Raw genomic sequence first — 23,144 nt, 5'->3', positions numbered from 1 at the left:
GAGAGGAGCAGCAACTCAAGCTAGGGAATGTAAATGTTTGTAAAATTTGTTCTCAACTAGAGAGAGTTACAAGAAAGACGCAGCCCTCTATTCTCTGCACTGCTATTTACAGAAAACAGTTCGCTGGTCTGCTACCAAGGTGCTCCCCAGTCATGATAGCAAAGAGACAGGCATCAAGGGTAGCTCAAGCAATTCCCTCAAAGCCATTTGACCTCCCGTCCCCACCCACAGCGAGGCTGGAAAGCCCAACATTCAGTGTGCGCCCTTCTCTTTACAACTCCCCACATAAAGCCCTGGTGGGAGTGAGGGTTGGAGATTGTTACAAGAATAGTGGGTGCAGGTTTCCTATTAAACAAATAGCGGAGGAAACCTACCTTCGTTCCCCTGTTTCACTGACATTTTCCAGTTTATTCTCTGCATCCTACATGACTTTTTTCAGCAGCTGCAACTTCTGTTCTATCATGAGCTCCTCTTCTTCCTCTCTCCTGTCCCTTTAAGGTTTTGTGTGTATATAACTACCACCATTGAACTGGGTGAAAACCACTTGACTTCTTCATGCTGGATGTCTGATAACACTGAGTATTTGAGAATAAATAGAACAAACTGGAATAGCCTCTTCAGTGAACTTAAGCCTGATCTACCCTTAAAAAGTCTTGCTGGCATAGTTATGGTGGTTGGGTGTGATTTTTTGCCAATGTAGCTATGTTGTCAAAAGCTCGAGTGTAGATGCAATTAAACCAGCAAAAAGTGCTTTGGTTAGTGTAGCTTATTTCACCCAGGGAAAGCTATACTGGCAAAAGGACTTGTATCCCAGTATAAGCTGTGTCTATACTGGGAGGGTTTGATAATCTACCTGGAAACATTTCAAGTGTAGGTGAGGCCTTACTGTCATTAGGATGCTAACCCAGAATTTTTGGCTTCTTGGGTAACTGTGTGTGTGTGTGTGTGTGTGTGTGTGTGTGTGTGTGTGTGTGTGTGTGTGTGTATATATTCTCCTTCCTTCTTCGAGCAGGTCCTCTCCTTTCACATAGTCTATGTAGTTATACTAGAGACCAGTATAGTTTGAAATATTTTAAACTGCACCAGTAAGAGGCTCTCATGGTTTTTAGCCAGATACTAGAGCAGCATGGTCCACTGGAAAGCACCCTGTCTGGCCTTGGCCAAGTCACTTAACCTCTCTGTGCCCATATAAGGTGAACTATATTTGCTCTTAAGTCTTTTCTCCATATATACTTTATATGGGCTTCTTTATTAACACAGACAAGTGAAAACTCTAGTCCTTTGGTGCCTAGCAGGGTAGATGTCTCAATTTTCCCAACAATTCATTAACAGGTGTTTGTTTTGGGTAGGCAAACTTTTTCCCAAGATATTACCCATCCACACACACAGTTATAGATAATGCCACAAGTCATCTCTGCTCAACCCTCGTTTTGGTTGAAGGTGCAAAGTGTTTCTTAGCTAACTCAAAGTCTGACATCTTTATAATTCCTTTCTGCATCCACTTGTCCAAAATTATTAGCTACGCAGTTATCTTTACTGAGGGTTTTCCCTATATATGTCCCCGAACTTTTTCCTATAGTGCAATTTGGTTTTACAATGTACTCCACACAACATTTTCCACACAGAGATGATAATAGGATTAGAGTGTAAAGCTTTATGTAATTTAAATAAACACCCTACTAAGGTATATGTCACTGGTAATATACTGTTTTTACAGTACATTTCCCCTGGGCATTAATGTTCTAGCTTTTAATTATAAAGAATAGATCTGTGCCATATTCAAAGTCTTTTGATGTACATTTGTTGTTTCAAGCCTCATTTGTTTAGTCACTATGTAATCTGGTTCGTTTTAGTCTGAAATTTTTGTTTTGTTTCTTTTGCAGAATATCCATTTGTAGCATTTGAAAACTAGTAATTAACCAGTGATGCTCCTACAATCTTTATAACATTACGCCTGCATCATAAGTTTAACATCTAGTGAGGTTCATACCTCTGCAATTCATCAGATAATTTGTTTTTATAGAGGTATTTTAGTCTTGAGTTGTCTTTGGCATTATTTTTGTTTTCATACTTTGTTTATTCCGATTCCAAAATATTTCATTTCTTTTCAGATCCAACAAAATGTCATTCTTTAATGCCTGAAACCAGCCAGCCAGCAAGTAGCGGTAGGACCTGCTAACTTAGTCCTTTTCACCTTATACCCTCATATACTGCTAAACTCTGCTACTATTGCTAGTGTTTTTGGTATCAAACAGCAGGATCTTGGACTAGGAACAAACTGTTATCCACATTCCATAGTTATATTCCTGCATCCTAGGGCTTTTAAAAATCTCCTTATTGCTACTGATAGTGATTCTAAAACTAAAGAAAACAGAATCAGAGCTAAAGGGCAAGCTTGCATAGTACCTTCCACAAAGGGCAGGTTTTCAGATGTGAATTTCCTGGACGGACGTTAAATTAGCCCCTCTGCAAAGATGCAAGAGCAAGGTTTTTGCATTATTTTAAGTCCCACTTAGGACCTCAAAATTAAGGCTGAAGTAGGATAAAAGTGACACGCAGGCCTTGTGCAAACTCTCTGCCCAGACTTGAATTTCACCCAGAGGCTTGATTCATGTGCTATCTTATTTATTTGGTAACCCTTTAGTTCTGTACACCGTCATCAGTGGCAAACATCAACAGTTCCCTACGATGAAAGCAAGAGCAACACCAAGAGATTATTTAACATGGTCTTTTGCCATGACATTGCTGGGAAGAGGGAAGCGAGGAAAAGAGTTGGGGAGGGCGCGGGCGGAATGAAAATACAGAATTTTTCATCTTCAGGATGTTGATTTAAATCCCAGGGAGGTAGGCAGTGACTAAGGGCATATTTACACTTACAATGCTGCAGTTGTACCGGTTGTACTGCTGCAGCGCGTGTGGTGAAGACGCTCTATGCCGACATTGAATAAAAATCCACCTCCGTGAGAAGCAGAAGCTATGGCGGTGGGAGAGCTTCTATGCACACTAGCTCTTATGCCAGCGTAATGTGTGTCACTTGGTGGGTGGACTATTCACACCCCTGAATGACATGGGTTTTGCCAGCATAAGTGGTAGTGTAGACATAGCCTAAGGGTGAAGTTAGTCCATTTCCTAGTGTCCACCACACAATGCGCACTGAACTACAGCTCAATTGAGAGTCTCACCGTGATCCAATTCTTGGCTGCTCTTGTGGCACAAAGGACCCCAACAATGACCAGATCCCCTAGCAGGAGCTTCCCAGCAACAGAAGGGCTCCCCACACTGACAGAAGGTGCTATAATACCCCATGCCCCTCACAGTCCCTGACATAGGGATGTGCCAGAAGGATAGCCAGAGTGCAGAATGCCCTGTCCTATCTGGGCTGCAAACCAGCCCACCAGCTTAGGTTGGAGCAGCTCCTAGAGCTATTAACTATATCACCGGCCATGCCAGCCCCTACTCCATAAATCCACTTTTGCCTCTTGCTTCTCCTGGGCTATAACTCCTGATTTCATGTCAAGAGGTGATTCCACCAGATCATGGGTAGGTAGGCTGGGACATGTTAGCATGCACTACCACTCTCTGACTTGTGAGAGTAAATAGAGATCTTCAGACTCCAGCAGAATCAGACTGGCCGCTTTGACCAGAATTAAATTCACACAGGAAAAAAAATTAAAGAAAAAAAGTTATGTTAAGCTAACCTTACAAACTGAAACCTTGTTGTAGGTTGAATTAACACCTCATTGAGATTAATAGGTGTGAGCTCATCCGTCAGTTAAAAGAACTGTAATGATAAACCCCTAAGACAAAAAAAGAACCCACCCCAGAGCTTTTACTGGTATTGTTTGGGGTAGAGGGTGTATGTGGGAAGGAGAGAACAGACAAAAAACTGGGAAAGATATACACAGCGAGAAAGAGAGTATGCACACACCTACCTGCCTGCCTGACCCTGGAAGAAACCTGGGGAGAGGTTTTGGGTCTGGAATGCAGGCTGAAAAAAGTGCTCTGGGGGTATGTCTACACTACGGGTTTAATCCGAATTTACAGAATTCGAATTTGGGAAACAGATTGTATAAAGTCGAATGTATGCGGCCACACTAAGCACATTAATTCGGCGGTTGTGCGTCCATGTTCCGGGGCTAGCGTCGATTTCTGGAGTGTTGCACTGTGGGTAGTTATCCCATAGCTATCCCATAGTTCCCGAAGTCTCCCCCGCCCATTGGAATTCTGGGTTGAGATCCCAGTGCCTGATGGGACAAAAAACATTGTTGCAGGTGGTTCTGGGTACAGCCTCACCCCTCCCTCCTTCCCTGCATGAAAGCAATGAACACCAGACAACCATTTTGCGCCTTTTTTCCTGGGTGAACACTGCAGACTCCATACCACGGCAAGCATGGAGCCCGCTCAGCTCAAGACAGCAGTCATGAACATTGTAAACACCTTGCGCGTTCTCGTGGAGTTTATGCTGAGCCAGGACCAGAAAAACGAGGCGAGGAGGCAGTGGTGGCGGCAGCGCAGCGACAAGCGTGATGAGGACATGGACACGGACACGGACACGGACACAGAATTCTGTCAAACCGCGGGCCCCGGTGCTTTGGAGATCATGTTGTTAATGGGGCATGTTTATTGCCGTGGAACACCGATTCTGGGCAAGGGAAACAAACACAGACTGGTGGGACCGCATAGTGTTGCAGGTGTGGGATGATTCCCAGTGGCTGCGGAACTTTCGCATGCGTAAGGGCACTTTCATGGAACTTTGTGACTTGCTGTCCCCTGCCCTGAAACGCCAGAATACCAAGATGAGAGCAGCCCTCACAGTTGAGAAGCGCGTGGCGATAGCCCTGTGGAAGCTTGCAACGCCAGACAGCTACCGGTCAGTCGGGAATCAATTTGGAGTGGGCAAATCTACTGTGGGGGCTGCTTTGATGTAGCCAAAGCAATCACTCAGGTGCTGCTACGAAAGGTAGTGACTCTGGGAAATGTGCAGGTCATAGTGGATGGCTTTGCTGCAATGGGATTCCCTAACTGTGGTGGGGCGATAGATGGAACCCATATCCCTATCTTGGCACCGGAGCACCAGGGTACCCAGTACATAAACCGCAAGGGGTACTTTTCAATGGTGCTGCAAGCACTTGTAGATCACATGGGACGTTTCACCAACATCAACGTGGGCTGGCCGGGAAGGGTTCATGACGCTCGTGTCTTCAGGAACACTACTCTGTTTAAAGGGCTGCAGCAAGGGACTTACTTTCTGGACCAGAAAATAACCGTTGGGGATGTTGAAATGCCAATAATTATTCTTGGGGACCCAGCCTACCCCTTAATGCCATGGCTCATGAAGCCATACACAGGCAGCCTGGACAGGAGTCAGGAGCTGTTCAACTACAGGCTGAGCAAGTGCAGAATGGTGGTAGAATGTGCATTTGGCCGTTTAAAAGGTCGCTGGCGATCGTTACTGACTCGCTCAGACCTCAGCCAAACCAATCTCCCCATTGTTATTTCTGCTTGCTTTGTGCTCCACAATCTCTGTGAAAGTAAGGGGGAGACCTTTATGGCGGGGTGGGAGGCTGAGGCAAATCGCCTGGCTGCTGATTACGTGCAGCCAGACACCAGGGCGATTAGAAGAGCACACCAGGAAGCGCTGTGCATCAGAGAGGCTTTGAAAACCAGTTTCATGACTGGCCAGGCTACAGTGTGAAATATCTGTTTGTTTCTCCTTCATGAAAACCCGCCCCCTTTATTGACTCATTCTCTGTAAGGAACCCATCCTCCCCCTTCCCCCAGCTTGCTTTCAAACCAAATAAAGTCACTATCGTTTAAAAATCATTTATTCTTTATTAATAAATTATAGAAAGAGGGAGGGAACCCGGGTGGGGTTTGGGAGGAGGATCGGCGGGAAGGAAAAGGCCACTAAAAAAGGTTAAAAAAATGACAGGCTTTTGCTTGGGCTGTCCACTGGGGTGGAATGGGAAGGTGTACGGAGCCTCCCCCCCCCCCCCGTGTACTTACACGTCTGGGTGAGGAGGCTATGGAACATGGTGAGGGGCGAGGGGGGGTTATACAGGGGCTGTAGCGGCACTCTTATCCTGCTGCCATTCCTGAAGCTCCACCAGACGCCGGAGCATGTCTGTTTGCTCACGCAGCAGCCCCAGCATTGCATCCTGCCTCTTCTGATCTTCCTGCCACCACCTCTCATCTCGAGCGTCTCTCCTCTCCTCACATTGGTCCCTCCTGTCCTCACGTTGGTCCCTCATGTCCTCACGTTCACTGGCTTCTTTCCTATACTTTGAAACAGTGTCCTTCCACTCATTCAGATGAGCTGTGTCACTGCGGGTGGATTCCATGATTTCTGCAAACATCTCGTCTCGCGTCTTCTTTTTCCAACGCCTTATCTGTGATAGCCTTCGGGACGGAGGAGGGAGGCTTGAAGAATTTGCAGCTGCTGGAGGGAGGGAAAAAAGGAGAGAATTTTTTAAAAAGATACATTTTGCAGAACAATGCTTATACTCTTTCACGGTGACCAACACTATTCACATTACATAGCACATGTGATTTCTGTGCAAGGTCGCATTTTGCCTCTTAATATTGAGTGCCTGTGGCTTTGCTGCTAGAGATCACAGACGCAGGTCTGGGCAACAGAATTCGGCTTGCATGCGGCCATGGTAAGCCATTGTCTTTCGGCTTCTGCGCCCTCCTTTCCCACATACCAAGCAAAGCCTGTTGAGTGCTGCGGTTTTCCTGTTAACATTCAGCAGCAGAAAACAAACTAATCCCCCCCCATCCAATTCTCTGGATGATCGCTTTATCCCTCCCCCCACCGCGTGACTGGTATCAGGAAAGATCCCTGCTAGCCAAACGCAAAAAGCTCTGGGCCAATCCCCCCCCCCCCCCCCCACGCTTGGCTAACTGCAGGGAAGGATTTCTTTTCAGCCACAGGCTGACAGCCCAGTAGGAACTGCCATCTCTGTCCCCTTAATTAAATTCCCGTATTTCAACCAGGTTACCATGAGCGATACCACTCTCCTGAGAATTACACAGCAAGATAAAGAACGGATGTTGCTTGAATGCCAGCAAACACCAGGACCATACGCTGCCAGGCTTTGTCATGCAATGATACCAGATTACTTCCTGCAAGCATGGCGAGGTCAAGTGTCCTACCATGGAGGACGGAATAAGGCTGCACTGCCCAGAAACCTTGTGGCAAGGCTATTGGAGTACCTCCAGGAGAGCTTCATGGAGATGTCCCTGGAGGATTTCCGCTCCATCCCCAGACACGTTAACAGACTTTTCCAGTAGCTGTACTGGCTGTGAATACATCCCAAGTCCTCAGGGCAAAGTAATCATTAAAAACCCTTGCTTTTAAAACAAGTTTTATATTTTAAAAGGTAAACTCACCTGAGGTCCCTTCCATGGGGTCATGGTCTTGGATACTGGGTTGGGAGGGTACTTCAGTCAGGCTGAGAAAAAGATCCTGGCTGTTGGGGAGAACGGAGTGCTGGGTGCTCTCTGCAAGCTCGTCCTCCTCCTCCTCCTCTTCCCCGTCCGCAGAATCCTCAGGTGTAGCTGATGAGATTATCCCCGCCTCGGAATCCACGGTCAGAGGTGGGGTAGTGGTGGCGGCCCCCCCTAGAACTGCATGCAGCTCGTCGTAGAAGTGGCACTGATTTGCCTTCTTTGTTTTTTGATAGGCTTGTCTGAGCTCCTTGACTTTCACGCGGCACTGATCTGAGTCCCTATTGTGGCCTCTCTCCATCATGCCCTTGGAGATTTTTTCAAAAGTTTTTGCATTTCGTCTTTTTGAACAAAGTTCTGCTAGCACTGAATCCTCTCCCCATATAGCGATCAGATCCAGTTCCTCCCGTACGGTCCATGCTGGTGCTCTTTTTCGATTATCGGCCTGCATGGTTACCTGTGCTGATGAGCTATCTGTGGTCACCTGTGCTCTCCACGCTGGGCAAACAGGAAATTAAATTCAAATGTTCGCGGGGCTTTTCCTGTCTACCTGGCCAGTGCATCCGAGTTCAGATTGCTGTCCAGAGCGGTCACAATGGTGCACTGTGGAATAGCTCCCAGAGGCCAATAGCATCGAATTGCGGCCACACTAACCGTAATTCGAAATGATAAAATCAATTTTGGAGCTACTCTGCTCGTCGGGGTGGAGTACAGAAATCGATTTAAAGAGCCCTTTATTTCGAATTAAATGGCTTCGTTGTGTGGACGGGTGCAGGGTTAATTCGATTTAACGCTGCTAAATCCGAATTAAAGTCGTAGTGTAGACCAGGCCTTGGTGTTGGGAGAAAAAGCAGCAGTTTCCTGTATTTGATTCCGTCTACTTTTTAGAGACAAAGGACTTCCAACTGTCTTTGTAAATAAACAAAACAGCATCGAAGACATACCTGACTGTCAACTATTTTTCCTCCTAACTGGAACAACCTACTAGACCCCAATATTTTGGCTAGCCGCTCGAGACAAAGGGGTGACAAGACAGACAGTAATAGCCCACAGCACTGTAAATTGAATTGTCATATATTTCTTTTACAGCTCTGTAATTTAAAAGAAATAGGTGACCACAAATCATTTAAAAATATGAAAAGCCAGCCAGGAAATCTGGCTGCAAATGTTGGAAAATGCATTTCTAAGTGAAAATGACTCACTTGGTTTTGCTCTCATGAGGAGTTAGGATAGAGAAGGGTTAAAGGCGTCCGGAGACTCAGGAATGCAGACCTGGCATTCCCATTTCACCTGAAACAAGCACTTGAGGGTTTACACACTGAACTAAAAATAGGAAAGATTTAGGATAGCGTTTGTCTTCAAGGAAGGGGAAACTTCTGAACACAAGAGGAAACAGGCCCCTTGCACACAGTGGGAGACCTGTTCTTTACAAGCAACAAATTAATTCTTGTTATGGATGAGAGGTCAGGAAGGATGTGAGAATTAAGTCTTCTGTTTACAGCCTGGATAATCTTCCCCGCACTGCTATGGCAACATACCATTAGACAGACTTATCCTGCAGCACCGTTAACCCTGCTCTGGGGCCTGATCCCGGAAGGTGCTGAACTCACGCTCACAGAGACAGCAGTGAGAGCGGAGAGCATTCAGGGCTAGGTTTACAAATGGATCTAGGTGCCTAAAGATGAAGCTAGGCACTTAATGGGATTTTTCAAAATGCTTAAGCAATTTAGGCACCTAAGTCCCATTGAAAATCAAGCCCTCGGTACCTTGCAGGACTAAACTCCTAATAATTAGGCCATGCCAAGGAATTAGGCCCTGTCATATTTAGTATGGGGTACTTAAGACATGGAAAATTAAGATTTCATTTTACATTTTACATTTCAGGGGTGGTGTTAGCTTGTTTTCACAGCTTTCAACATTTGAAGCAAACTAGATGCTTTTGGTTTTGTGCTGTATATTAAAGAGTGGGCCAAATTTGGATCTCAATTAGACTGAAGTAACTCTGAGTTACTCTGGATTTACACTCATATAAGTGAAATCAGAAACTAGCCCAATGTGTATATATAGAAGCAAAAGAGGTCTCCTTCTGTGAGATTTTCCAAAGCTCCTTACAACAATTCCTAGTCTGTCTCTGGCCCTTCCTGGAGTTAGCTCTAATTTTTATTTTTAAGCATTCCCTGTTTAGGTTCCATAGTTGTTGCATGTCTCATTGCTCATTACTCTTATTGCTTTACTTCATAAATTTATTTAGTCTAATTTTCCACTGGTGTGTAATCTGCATTTGACAGTCATGCAATTTCCTTTCAATTATTTAAAAAATATGTTTAGATGCAAACATTTTAATGAGTCCCAAATTTCCATGTGTGCAGTTGTAAACATTCTGGCATCTCTGTGCACAAAAACTCTACCCAAGGAGACAATCCAGATGAGGGCAGAGGCTTCTGTAAATGTGCACTGGTACCTGTTAAATGCAGAGAACTTGCACCCAGAACCTCTCCCTGAGAAACCCACAGTATACAGAGACAACACAATTACATCACTCAGGACTTTCCCCCATGTTTGGCGCAACAAAGAATAAACTGTGCTATTCTCAGTCACATCATACGGGCCCAGGCCAACTTCTGTTCAACAAAGGAAAGATTCCAGTTTACTTCAGTGCAAGACCAGGCCCTAAAGACCTGTGATAGAGTAAGCTCCCCCACAGACAGCCAATCTGTTAAAGTGCTAATTCACAAATTGTCTCAAACTCCCTTACTGAGTTATATGCAAAGTCTCAAGGAGAAGACACAAAAAGAAAACTCAACTGCATGGAGCACACTGCAAATCTGCTTCTTTCATCTTCCAATTGCTCTTATCTCAAAAAGTAGAAAGTTGGACATTCCTACCTTAAGACTATGCTTTTGGGAGGACTTCCTCGAGAAGCCAGTACTTGCTCATGGCTGTTGGACTCCATTTTAGGTCATGCGATAATGAGGCAGGTAACTGCTGCTGTTCCTACCTTAATACAGCACCAGCAGGTGTTAAGGCTGCAGTATTGCAAAGAAGGAAACAGTACAGCTTCTCATTGAGGGGGGGATTCGTGCTAATAGGTAGTTAATTTGCTCTTATTCTTTGAGGTGGTTTGTTTGTATGTGACTTGTTAGTGATAGACCCTTGTTCCCTCCTGGGCAAAGGAATTAGGGTGGGAAGATGTTTTAATGGGAGAAAAAGTCATTAATAAAAGAGCAAGAAAGAGAATGAAATGAAACCTGCATAGAGAAATGGAAAAGGCTGATTGGCTAAAACCAGGAAAGGGTGGAGCCCACGGATTATAAAACTGATCTCTAGCTCCAGAAACTCAATCCAGGTCAGGACTTGGAGTCAGTTAGAGATGGGCTGAAAGGTTTCAACCAGATGCCTTTTTGCTCTGAAAAGCAGGTTTTATGAAGGGGAGATTATTTCCTGAGACTGTTGTCACTGGACCATTGTCAGTCAAACTCTGTCTCACATGCAGTGATATCAACAGACAGTACATGTTACTGAGAAGCCCAGTTAGACCCTCCTTAAAATGGGTTGGATACCAGAACAAACCAGGATTAAATTTAAACAAACAGACTTTCCAGCATCCATCTACTCTTTCCTTAATCCTTGAGGGGGTCACACATATATGTTTACTGTGTATTCTTACTAAGTCAATAAAGCTATAACAATGTAAATGTAGAGCAACAGTTATGGGCCCAAATATTGTTGCAAAGTACACATTTCCTCTGCTGGCTCAGGTTGGATAGGTTTGGCATGGAAGCCCAGTGGGGTGGACATTAGCATGAGCTTGACTATACACAATAGAAGGGGCTTGTCTACAGGAAGAGAAGAAGAATCATTCACTTTTGAGTTCTAATCCCAGATCTGCTACTGATGTGCCTTGGCCAATTCACTTCAACTCTCTGTGCCTCAGCTTCCTAGCTGCCACATAGGGATGATTACATTTACCAGAATAGAGAGGTGGTGGAAGGCTTACTTTGCAAAATGCTAATGTTGTCCATTTACACTACTCCTCAATGAATTCCCTGAAGAGCGAAAGCCTGTAATAATATAAGTAACTCCACTGCCTTCAAACTCATTTTAGAAAGTTAACAGAAGGTTTTGTTTATTACGTAACTAATCCCCAAACCCACTGCTCTATTTTTCATCTGCTGGTGCTGCATCTGTACTTGTGCTAGTCTGTAAAGGTGAAGAGGAGGGGGGTGGGAGACAACATACACAGGATGTCACGCCTATTTTCCACTGAGCTACTTTTGCCAAGAAGTGACATTGTTGGAGCATCCAGCCAAAAATGACCGGGCTAACCGTAATCAAGTGATCTTTAAATAACTCCTGACAGATTTTTTTTTTTTAAATGAGAAGTCTTCTACATCTGATTAAACTATACTGCAAAGGGGGACTCATAACCTTTTCAGTTTCCTGGCCTCAGTCAAGGCTGTGTTGCAATTACCAAACACTGCACTGCAGTTTTTAAGCTGAAAGAAACATGTGTTTCAAACTCCAATTCCCTTTGCACTCACTCAACAGTCTCTTTCCACAGTTTCGTGATTTTCTCATGGAGATCAACCAAATTGGTAAAGTAAATATTTCCATCTAAAAAACTCTTCATGAAAACTGCAGGCGGTTCAGTTCTGTTCTCATTTGTACGCTGGCGAGGTAGAGGTAGAATTAATTGAATTGAAATTTAATATAATAATGTCAGACACAGGAGGTAGTGGTGAGGCCTCAGCCGGAGTACTGGGTCCAATTCTGGTCACCACCTTTTAAGAAAGGAAGACACATTAGCTAGTGGTGTGATAGAGAATACTGCATTGAACAGAGTATTTTGGCAGGAGCAGACACATGGAGCAGACCCCATTTGATATAATGCAAGGAAGAAAAAAAGTTTAAGAAAGATGGGACCAAGCTGGAAGGCATCCAGATGAGAGCAACAAAAAAGCTAAGGGGTTTAGAAAACATGACATACGAGGAAAGATTGAAAGAACTGGGCATGTTTAATTTAAAGAAGAGAAGACTGTGGGGAGGGACATGAAAAGTTCAGGACTGTTATACAGAGGACACTGATCAGTGTTCTCCATGTCCACCAAGGGTAGAACACATAGGCGCTGACTCTATGGGTACTCCGGGGCTGGAGCACTCACAGGAAAAAAATGGTGGGTGCTGAACACCCACCAGCAGCCCCCCCATCAACACCTCTCTCCCCCCCCCAGCACCTCCTGCCCACTGGTGGACTCCACCGATAAGCGCCTCCCCCTCCCTCCCAGAGCCTCCTGTGGATCAGCTGTTTCGAGGGGTCAAGAGGCACTGGGGGAAGGAAGGGAGAGTGAGGGCGCAGGGTACTTGGGGGAGGGGGTGGAACTGGATGGGGAAGAGGCGGGGCAGGGAAGAAGCAAGGTGGGGGTGGGGCATTGGAGGAAGGGGGAAATGGGGGCAGGGCCTGGGCGGAGCACCCCCCAGCAGCTTAAAAAATCGGCACCTGTGGTAGAACAAGAAATAATTGGCTTAGTTTGCAGCAAGGAAGATTTATGATAGATATTAGGAGAGCTTTCTGACTCTAAGGAGAGTTAAGCACTGGAACAGGTTACCTAGGGAGGTTATGAACTCCCCATGATTAGTGGGTTTTAAGAACAGCTTAGACAAACATCTGTCAGGAGTGGTCTAGGTACACTTAATCCTCCCTTAGTGTGGGGGGTGGACTAGATGATCTCTCAAGGACCCCCAGGCCTACATTTCTGTAATACTAAGGGGTGTGTGTGTGTGAGAGAGAGAGCGTGCGCACGCACACCTGCCCATGCAGGAACAGCCCTAGGCATTTTTTCTGGCGTCCTCCCAAAGCAGCCAAGCAAACAAAACAAAATTCCCAAACATGGACAAACAACACAGCCATACGGCACCCCCAGAGGCTGGTTCCCAGGGCACTGGTCCTGCTCACCCACACCTAGAACTGGCCCAGTGTGTGTGATAGCTATGTCCATCCAAAGATCTCACAGCACTTCAAACATTAGTCATCAGATCTCAGAACACCCACCTACAGTTTACTAATGAAGAAACTGAGGCACAAAAGAGGTTAATTGACTCACCCAACGAGAGTTAGTGTAAAACCCCTAACCAGAACACAGGAGTCCTGATTCCCAAGCCTATGCTCCAACCACTAGGTAACACTGCTTAAGCTTGACCAAGTTTGACCTTTTTTGACATTTGTTCAGAAGGGAACAAACTACGCCCTTGGGTTCCTTGTTCCTACTGCCAGTCCAAAGCCTGGATAAAGTGAGAGAGTTAGGCAATGACTTGGCAAGTAATCCCCATAAAAAATCTCTAGCTTTGACATGCAGAAGAAAAGGACATAAAACTTTGGCAGTTTCATTTGCTACTCACAACAGCAGCAAGTTTCAGGATTCATCTAAATCTTCTGCTACATGCAGAGGATCATGGTTCTTCCATAAACCAGAGGGGGAAGTACCTTATACAGAGATAGTACATCCACTTCTGCGGCGACATCAGTATCTGAAGATGGGATCATGCAACACTCATTCATTACCAGTTGTTGGGAAAATGACTCTTGACTGAAGAACTGGAAAGGTTGAATGTTGATATATATATATGGCGTGCAGGAGACTTGGTCGAATCTGAACACCGAGAACACAGCTTTGACTCATAGCGGTGAAATCTTTCAATTGTTGTATGCCTACGATACATCTAATGGGCACACTGGTGTTGCTTTGGTTTGTCCCTGAGGGCACAAAATGCACTACCGATTTGGCAGGCTTATTCCCCACTCCTGAGAGCCGCCATTATCAGTTTGAAGGTCGGACATGCGGTAGATATTAATGCACATGCTCCATGTGATGCCAGGCCTGATGCTCAAAAAGATGTTTATTATGCCATCTTAAAGATGACATTGTATCTAGTATATCACCCCAACTTCGTATTGTCATTTTAGGACATATGAATGAGAGAATGGCCAGGATAAAACTGAATTTGAACTGGTGGTATTCAGACCACACTGTTTACCAACAGAGAGCAGAAAATGGATGCATTAATAGATTCTGCTACCACACATGAACTATTTGTAATCGCTACGTGGTTTCTGAACAGGAAATGCCATAAGTATACATTCTGATATCTATCAGGTGATGGTGCAACATTGGACCACATTCTAGTTCAGAAACCCTTGACTAAACGCATCCAGGATGTACATCTATTTAGGAGTGCTGATCTTGCTCTGGATTCTGATCATCGATTCCTAATAGCAACAATTATGTTCCGTTTAATAAAGTTCTAGAGACGGGTATTGACTATATCGAAACACTTCAATATTGTTACATTTATTGATAAAGCAATTGCTCATAATTACATGGTAGTGATTTCCAACAAATATTCTATACTTCATGACCAGCTATCTACCACCAAGGAAGAGTGGACTTTATTTATGCATTCCATCACAGAGATTGCTGGAGAACAACTGGGATTAAGGGATAAATGAAAAAGCGTTTGGATTACAGATGATGCGATCAAATTATAAGAGGGGGGAAAAAAGAGGTGTGATGTAGAATGGATGCACTGGGCGGATGCTCTGAGCACTGGATGCATAGAGTCGAGTCAGTGAAGAGAGGCAGAAATGGGCAGTAGAGGAAAATAAATGTCTTGAACAACCAGTCAACAGAGTCTGTTGCAATGATCATAATCAACAGTTGAATAGTGTGGCACAGTGTATTGAGGAAGCCTCTGAAAGACATGACCAGAAATGTGTATTTGAGATTATGAAGAGCCTAACTAGATGTCCATTCTTGCAGCTTCCAACAGTTAAGGACAGAAAACAGAAAATCCTGCTAGGATTTTGATGCACAACTTAACTGTTGTCATGAGCATTTTTGTGAATTAATGAGCAAGTCCCCACCAAGATGTAAACTACAACTTAATCCAAAAATGAATCCAGCAGAAAATAGGCAGATGACATTAGAGGAAGTGATGCTTGAGGTCAAACAGTTACAAAATGATAAAAGACAGTTACCTTTTCCATAACTGGTGTTCTTCAAGATGTGTTGCTCATGTCTATTCCACAATAGGTGTGCGTGCTCGCCATGTGCACCGGTGCCGGAAGTTTTTCCCCAAGCAGTACCCCTAGGGGAGAGCCCCAGCGACTCCTGGAGTGGCGCCTCCATGGCGCGGTATAAGGGGCACTGTGCGTTCCCCCCACCCTCAATTCCTTCTTGCCAGACAACTCCGACAGAGGGGAAGGAGGGCGGGATGTGGAATAGACATGAGCAACACATCTCAATGAACACCAGTTATGGAAAAGGTAACTGTCTTTTCTTCTTTGAATGATTGCTCATGTCTATTCCACAATAGGTGATTCCAAGCTATATCTGCTGGAGGTGGGAAGGAGTTCACAAATTCTCAGGACAGAGCACAGCCCTTCCGAACCTGGCGTCCTCCCTGGTCTGAGAGACAATCGCATAATGCGAGGTGAACATGTGAACTGAAGACCACGTGGCAGCCCTACAAATGTCCTGAATGGGGACATGGGCCAAAAAGGCAGCCAACGAGGCCTGCGCCCAAGTCGAGTGTGCCTTCACAATTGGTGGCAGAGGGATTCCCGCCAGGTCATAACAGATACGGATGTAAGAGGTGATCCAGTTGGAGAGCCACTGAGTGGAGATCGGATGACCTTTCATGCACTTGGCCGAGGTGATGAACAGTTGCAAGGACTTTCTAAATGGCTTAGTCCGCTCCAGGTGGAAAGCCAGAGTCCATCTCACATCCAGTGTGTGGAGGCGGCGCTCCTTACTGGACACATGGAGCTTAGGGCAGAGAACCAGCAGAAAAATGTCCTGACCCATGTGATAGGCGGAGACCACCTTCAGGAGGAACGAAGGGTGTGGGTGTTTCATAAAGTTAAGGTCCAGCTCCACCATGTACGGGATCTTGGAGGTCAGGGCCCTAAGTTCTGAGACCCACCTAGCCGATGTGATCGCAACCAGGAAGGCCGCCTTCCATGAGAGATGTGACCAGAAGCACGTGGCTAGCGGCTCAAACGGGGGCCCCGTGAGATGGGCCAACACCAGGTTTAGGTCCCACTGCTCTATGGTGAAGGAGGTAGTCCAGAATAAGCTGGATCAGGGCGGCCACCGGGGAAACGCCCCGCTCGTCCGCCCATCTGGAAAACCGAGACCACTTTGCCAAGTCGGCTCGGCGCGTGGAGGGCCACCTGCTTTCTAGGATGTGCTGAACCCCTTCTGAGCACGTCTTTTCCTCCCTATCTAACCATTGATCAGCCACGCCATGAGGTGGAGTGCCGCGAGCTTGGGGTGGAGGAGGCAGCCCTGGTCCCTGGAAAGCAGGTCTGAGTGGGACAGCAATGGCCATGGCTGGGCGAACCCAGGCCCGTGAGGGTCCCATACCAATGCTGCCTGTGGCATGGAGGAGCAGTCAGAAGGACCCAGGCCTTGTGCGTCTTTATCTTTTCCAGGACCTTGCCGATCAGCGGGAAAGTCATAGAGAAATGGCTTGACCAGGACAGGAGGAAGACGTCGGCGATAGTGCCCCATCCAACCCCCCCGGGGACAGCGATGGTTTTGCTGAGTCCCCAACAGGTCCACCTGGGGAGTTCCCCACACTTGGAAAAGTCTGTGCGCCACCTCTGGGTGGAGAGACCACTCGTGCTGAGAGAAGTCCCTGCTCAAGCGATCCACCCGCACGTTCCGGGCGCCCGGCAGATGGAAGGCCTGTAGGCAGATGTCGTGGGCTATACAAAAGTCTCACAACCTCAGGTCTTCGTGGCAGAGGGCAGAGGATCAGGCCCCTTCTCACCTGTTGATGTAGAACATCGAGGCTGTGTTGTCTGTAAGGACCTTGACCACCCGGCCCTCCAGGTGCGAGCGGAAGGCCATGCATGCCAGCCGTACCCCTCTGAGCTCCTTGACGTTTATGTGGAGGGACAGATCCTGAGCCAACCACAGACCTTGGGTCTGAACGTTCCCCACGTGGGCCTCCCATCCCAGGTCCGATGCGTCGGACACCAGTTCCAGTGACGTGGCTCTGCCCCTGAATGGGACCCCTTGGAGCATGTTTCTCGGGGAGGACCACCACCATAGGGAGGTGATCACTGGTTCAGGCACAGTGAGGACTTTGTCCATCCTGTCTCTGGACTGGGAGAACTCCGAGGCCAACCAGAGCTGGAGGGGCCTCATCCTGAGTCTGGCATGGCGAACCACATACGTGCACGCCGAACCTGTGACCCAAGAGCTGGAGGCATGCTCTGGCTGTTGTCACCAGAAACCTTGTGACCGTGTCGATGAGCCCCTTCAGGGTCTCGAACCTGTCTGGTGGGAGGGAGGCCCTGGCCGATGTCGCATCCAGGACTGCCCCCATAAACTGTATGCGCTGCACCGGGACTAATGTGGACTTGGTGTTGTTTACCAACAGGCCCAGGGTGGCGCACGTGGACAGGAGGAGCACCACATGATCCCGCACCTGTGACCGGGAGCTGCCCTTGACCAACCAGTCATCCAGATAGGGGAAGATCTGGACCCCTTGGTGCCTGAGGTAGGCCGCCACCACCGACATACATTTCGTGAACACCCTGGGAGCAGTGGACAGGCCAAACGGGAGGACCGTAAATTGGTAGTGTTCCTGCCCCACTGTGAAACGCAGGAAGCGTCTGTGCCCCTCGAATATATGAAATGTGGAAGTACACATCCTGCAGATCGAGGGCGGCGTACCAGTCCCCGGGATCCAGGGAAAGGATGATGGAGGCCAGAGAGACCATGCGGAACTTGAGCTTCACCATATATTGGTTCAGGCCTCACAGGTCCAGGATGGGCCTGAGCCCCCCACCCTTGGCCTTCGAGATAAGGAAATAGCGGGAGTAGTACTCTTTGCGTTTGAACTCCGCTGGCACCACTTCCACAGCTCCTAGGCCAAGGAGCCACCCCACCTCCTGCTCAAGCAAGGCCTCATGAGAGGGGTCCCCCAGGAGGGATGGGGACAGAGGGTGGTTGGGCAGGGTAGAGATAAACTGGAGGGTGTAGCCCCGGGAGATGGTGTGGAGGACCCAACGGTCCGAGGTCATCTGCAACCACTCCAGGAGAAAAGCACACAACCATTTGGAGAAGGGAAGCTTTATTGCAGGTGGATCCCTGGTATGAACTGGTAAGTCGCCCCCGGGCGTCCTGTTAAAATGGACATTTTCCCACCTGTTTGCCCTTGGAAGGCCCAGGCTGGGGGGCAGACCAGGTTTGCCTCTGCAGGCGTTTCTTATAGTCCCAAGACTTTTTATAAGGGGGCTCATATTTAGAATGGGTGGCCTGGGTGGGAGCCTGCTGAGGCTTAAACTTGGTCCTGGCCAGAGCTGGGACATAGAGGCCAAGTGTCTTAAGCATTGTGTGGGAATCTTTCAGGCCGTGCAATTTCACGTCCATCTGTTCCGCAAACAGGGCCTTGCAAACAGAAGGTCCTGCAGGGAGGTCTGTGCCTCACTGGACAGCCCAGACAGCAGGAGCCATGACGCCCTCCTCATGGACACCGCAGAGGCCATAGACCGTGCAGCCGTATCGATGGCATCCAACACTGCCTGCAGGGTTGCCATGGCAGCCGCTGTACCCTCCTCCACCAGAGCCTTGAACTCCTTCCCGTCACACTCCTGGAAGGAGTCCTCGAATTTGGGCTCACAAATTGAACTCATACTACCCCAGGAGGGCTTGATGGTTTGCACCCTTAACTGGAAACTCGAGGACGAATAAACCTTCTTCCTGAATAAGTCCAGCCTCCTTGAGTCTTTATTTTTCGGAGTAGGGGCTGGTTGGCCCTGCCTCTCCCTGTGGTTGACCAACTTGACCACCAGGGAGTTGGGGGCAGTGTAGGTGTACAGGTATTCATGCCTGTTGGCGGGCACGAAGTACTTCCGTTCCGCCCTCTTAGAGATGTGGGGCAAGGAAACTGGGGTTTGCCACAAGGCATTTGAAATTTTTGCCACCCTCTTGTGGAGTGGAGGGCCACCTTGCCTGGCGCTGAGTCCAAGGGCTCCTCCACCTCTTTGGCTTGAAGGTTGAGGCTTGATGCCACCCTTTTCAACAGTCCCTGGCCTTAGAGTCCTCCTGCGGAATAGATGGAGGAGGGGCCGTAGTTGCCTTATCGGTGAGGATGAGGATGAGGGTGCAGTACTCTGCGTACCCGCTGGTGCCAGAGGTCCCACCACTTGGTCGCCCTCTGGGCCCAGAACCGGAGATGAACACCCCACTGACTCCTTCTGGGAGGCTGAGATAGGAAGGCCGACAGTCTCTCCGAGACTCCGGAGCAAGCCACCACCAGGGGCTGCGTTGGGGGCCACGGGGCCCATTGGTACCACAGTGCCGGCTAAGAAGCCCGGTGCCACTGCACCTGCTGTGGCACCGGCAGAGCAGGCTGTTCAACCTGACTAGCCTGTCCCATCGACTGACGACTACTATATAGGACTTGCAAACATTGTTGGCTGCACACGAGAGGACACCACATCCCCACTCTTCTCCAGAGGGCCTGTCTATTTCTGAAAAATTTAAGATTTAATTTAATAAAAATCAAGTTTCAGGCTCTTATTTTTAAAAGTAAAAACTTCCAAGGTAAGAAGCAAACTGATGCAATGCTGCCCTACAGTCTGTACTCAGATTTCACCACAGTTGCCAACTTTCACGTGGTAAATAAGCACCCCAACATTCACAAATCCAAAAATCAAGCCAATCTCTAAGAACCCCAACACTATGTGACTAGAGCCTCTCGGTGTGCAGTCTGGGACTGTGATGGGCCCGCTGTGCACCTGACTCTCCCCCCCCCCCCCCCGGCCTTGTCCCTGCTTGCCCCCTGGTGCCCCAACTTGCCGGGAGCCGGTCAAAAAAAAAAAGCAGCAACAAGCTACAAGCCAAACAAGCAACAAGCTATGTGCCAAAAACTAGCCAACAAGCAACTCACAAGCCAATTAAACCAAAAACAAGCCCAATTTCTGCATTTTTTTCATGGGTTTGGCATGTCTTGATGTCATGGTGATGGATACACAAGAACCTATGTAGAACAGATCAAATCTCTCATCAATATCTTCCTGCCTCCCCGAACAAGCTTTTTTACCAGCAAATAATATTTCCTGTTTTGCCAAATTTTTGTCCCGTATCCTTGTTGTGCTCCTTCAGACATGCATAGGAGAAAGGAATAAAAATTCATCCAGAAGAAATAAAAGACAACAACAACAAAATACTACAGACTGAGTTTTATTTTCCAGCTCCTGAGCATGGCAACGGAAAAAGAGAATAGTGCAAAAATAATTCTTCTGTTAGGAAACAACTCACCATAAAAGTCACTGGGGAAAGAAAGCAGTTACTTTGCCTAAGAAATGTTCCTTCTACCATTAGGATCCCATAGACCTATCACTGGTAAACTCCTCAGCTTTTTACTAAAATAAATACACAAATAAATAAATGTAGCTTTTTAAAAAAAAGGGGGGGGGGACACAAATTATTATAGATTGACAGAAACACTATTCCTCACTCTCGACATTTGTCTCATCAGTTTTTCCCCAAACTACAGAAGATTACATCATTACTCCCTCCCTCCTACACACAAAAATGTCCCTTTTAAGAGGCCTTTAACCCCTGAAGAGCAAATGGGGCCTCTTGCTGCCATCCGGTTTTATACATTTCTAGGAAGTCAATTTCAGTGTTACAGGATTTATTTTTACATGAAAGATGCTCAAATTCTACATTACATAGGGGAGGGAAAGCATTCATGTGCCTATGTAAGTGATTCAAACTACACTGGGATTCTGCGTATTTTAGCAATTGCTTTAAAGCGTCTGTTAAAATATAATAAAACAGGTAGTATAATAGTATAATATAATTATGCTTGAAGTCCAATTAAACCTAGGCCAGATATGAAAAGCTCAGTGGAAAGCAATAATATCCCTTTAAGAATATTGTCACGTGTACACTAGCCAATGAATTGTCCGGGTGCTTTATGCTAGCCTTCCATTGCTATACTGTATTCAATTAGAGCCCCTTTTCCTGGTAATGGGAGTTACATCCATGCCAAGGAAACAACAGAACCCTACATTTTTCCAGTTTCATTCTGCAATGACGGATCTATTTTTCCATTTAAAGATCCAGCCATTTAAAAACTGAGTAACCAATTAAATTAGAATTTGTTTTTAATTGAATCCCAAACATTTGGCACATCAAGACTCAAAGAGCAAGGAGAGAGAAAACTCACACCAAACACTTGCCCCAAAAGCGCTTTTCTAAGCAATAATACTGGGAACTGTGCATCCCGAAAGGCCAGAACACATTGGGACAGCTGTATTGTAAGGCTTGCCACGTATGGATATGCAAAAACAGGTCCGTCAAACACACTTGCTAAGTGGGTACAAACCAGTGCAAGGACAAGAGAGAACCAGACTTATCTCTGCAACAGCCCTAATCCAACACTCATTGTAGTCAATAGGAGTCTTTCTACACTGTCGCCAGTGGGTCCTGGATAAGGTTCCGGAACTTCAATGAACTTTCGCTACATCCACAATGAGTGGCCAAACTGTGTTATGAACTGGGTTTTGCACCATGTTTAAATGGTGTTTAAAAGGCCACTTTCAAATGTGCTACAGTTGCACTGCAGAAAAGCCAACTTTGCAGAAGGCCATTGCCGTTGTCCATGGATTGCACAGCTAAACAAGACAAATGAGCTCGCAAGCAAGGGAGACAGACAGAGACACACCCACCCTTCATTAAAATTTCTATAGTGCTGTGACCAATTGTTTTAATTTAACCTCTGGCTCCCAGATTTGCTGACCCAGTATTATTTAAGAAACTATTGGCAGCTCATGAAGATGAGAAATATCAAGTTCCTCTTCTAAAGATTAACAATGAAAATACATCAACTCCGACAAGCCTGCTGAGACCTACTCACCTCCAGATGATCAGCATTCTTTCCCTTCCAGTGCAAGATAGGGGGGAAAAAATAAAGCAATGGAAGTATTCAACTCATACCAGAAATAAACAAACAAACTTTACATCAGCAGCTTAAAGACAAAGGGCAAGCTTTTCAAAAGTAACTTGTGATTTTGGGTATCCAATTTCAGGCACCCAAAAATGGCCAGATTTTCAAACAGTGAGCCCTTCTCAAATTGGGCAACCAAAAATTGAAGACCCCTAAATTGTTAGTGCCACTCAAAATGTTCCACATTTAATTTTTTCAACTGGGGGGTGGGGGTGAGGGGGCAGAGGAGGGAAAAGAAAGGAGATGATTTTTTTTGCGAAACATTTTTCAGAAAAATTTGATCCTGTTTTTCTGACCTGCTATATAATTGGTTGGAAAAATTCACATTTTGCTTTTTTGACCAAAAAATTTTTCAACTAAAAAAGGGACAAATTTCCCCCCATAATTGAAAACACATTAGTTTCCCCATGTTTCAACCACATTTTTGAAAATGCGAGCCAGAGAACTGGATTCTCCTCTCACACTGGTTTCACAGTGGTGCAAACTCCATTTACTTCAGTGAAGCGATTTCCAATCTACACCTGTGTAAGTAAGATTAGAATCAGGTCCCAAAGTGAATTGGATTGAGTGTTAATACACTTTTTTGACAGAAAGAAAATGTTTGTGGTAATTAAAAACAAAAAAAAGCAAACCTATGATAAAAATAAATTTCAAAACACAGGATC

The 23,144-nt window shown here is 46.4% G+C and overlaps 1 protein-coding gene across 1 annotated transcript; it reads right to left on the bottom strand.

Annotated features, from left to right (window-relative positions):
• Positions 1 to 5,948: 5,948 nt before the first annotated feature.
• On the bottom strand, positions 5,949 to 11,561 carry LOC135973447 (uncharacterized). Its single transcript, XM_065556608.1, has 2 exons — positions 7,393 to 11,561; positions 5,949 to 6,439 (listed from the first exon to the last, which is right to left on the bottom strand). Exons 1-2 carry the CDS (start codon positions 7,898 to 7,900, stop codon positions 6,054 to 6,056), a joined length of 894 nt encoding a protein of 297 aa, XP_065412680.1. The 5' UTR covers positions 7,901 to 11,561; the 3' UTR covers positions 5,949 to 6,053.
• Between the last annotated feature and the right edge of the window lie 11,583 nt (positions 11,562 to 23,144).

The sequence above is a fragment of the Chrysemys picta genome, chromosome 9 (assembly GCF_011386835.1).
Source record: "Chrysemys picta bellii isolate R12L10 chromosome 9, ASM1138683v2, whole genome shotgun sequence".
Taxonomy (NCBI): domain Eukaryota; kingdom Metazoa; phylum Chordata; order Testudines; family Emydidae; genus Chrysemys; species Chrysemys picta.
This window is presented reverse-complemented; position numbering and strand designations above follow the sequence as displayed.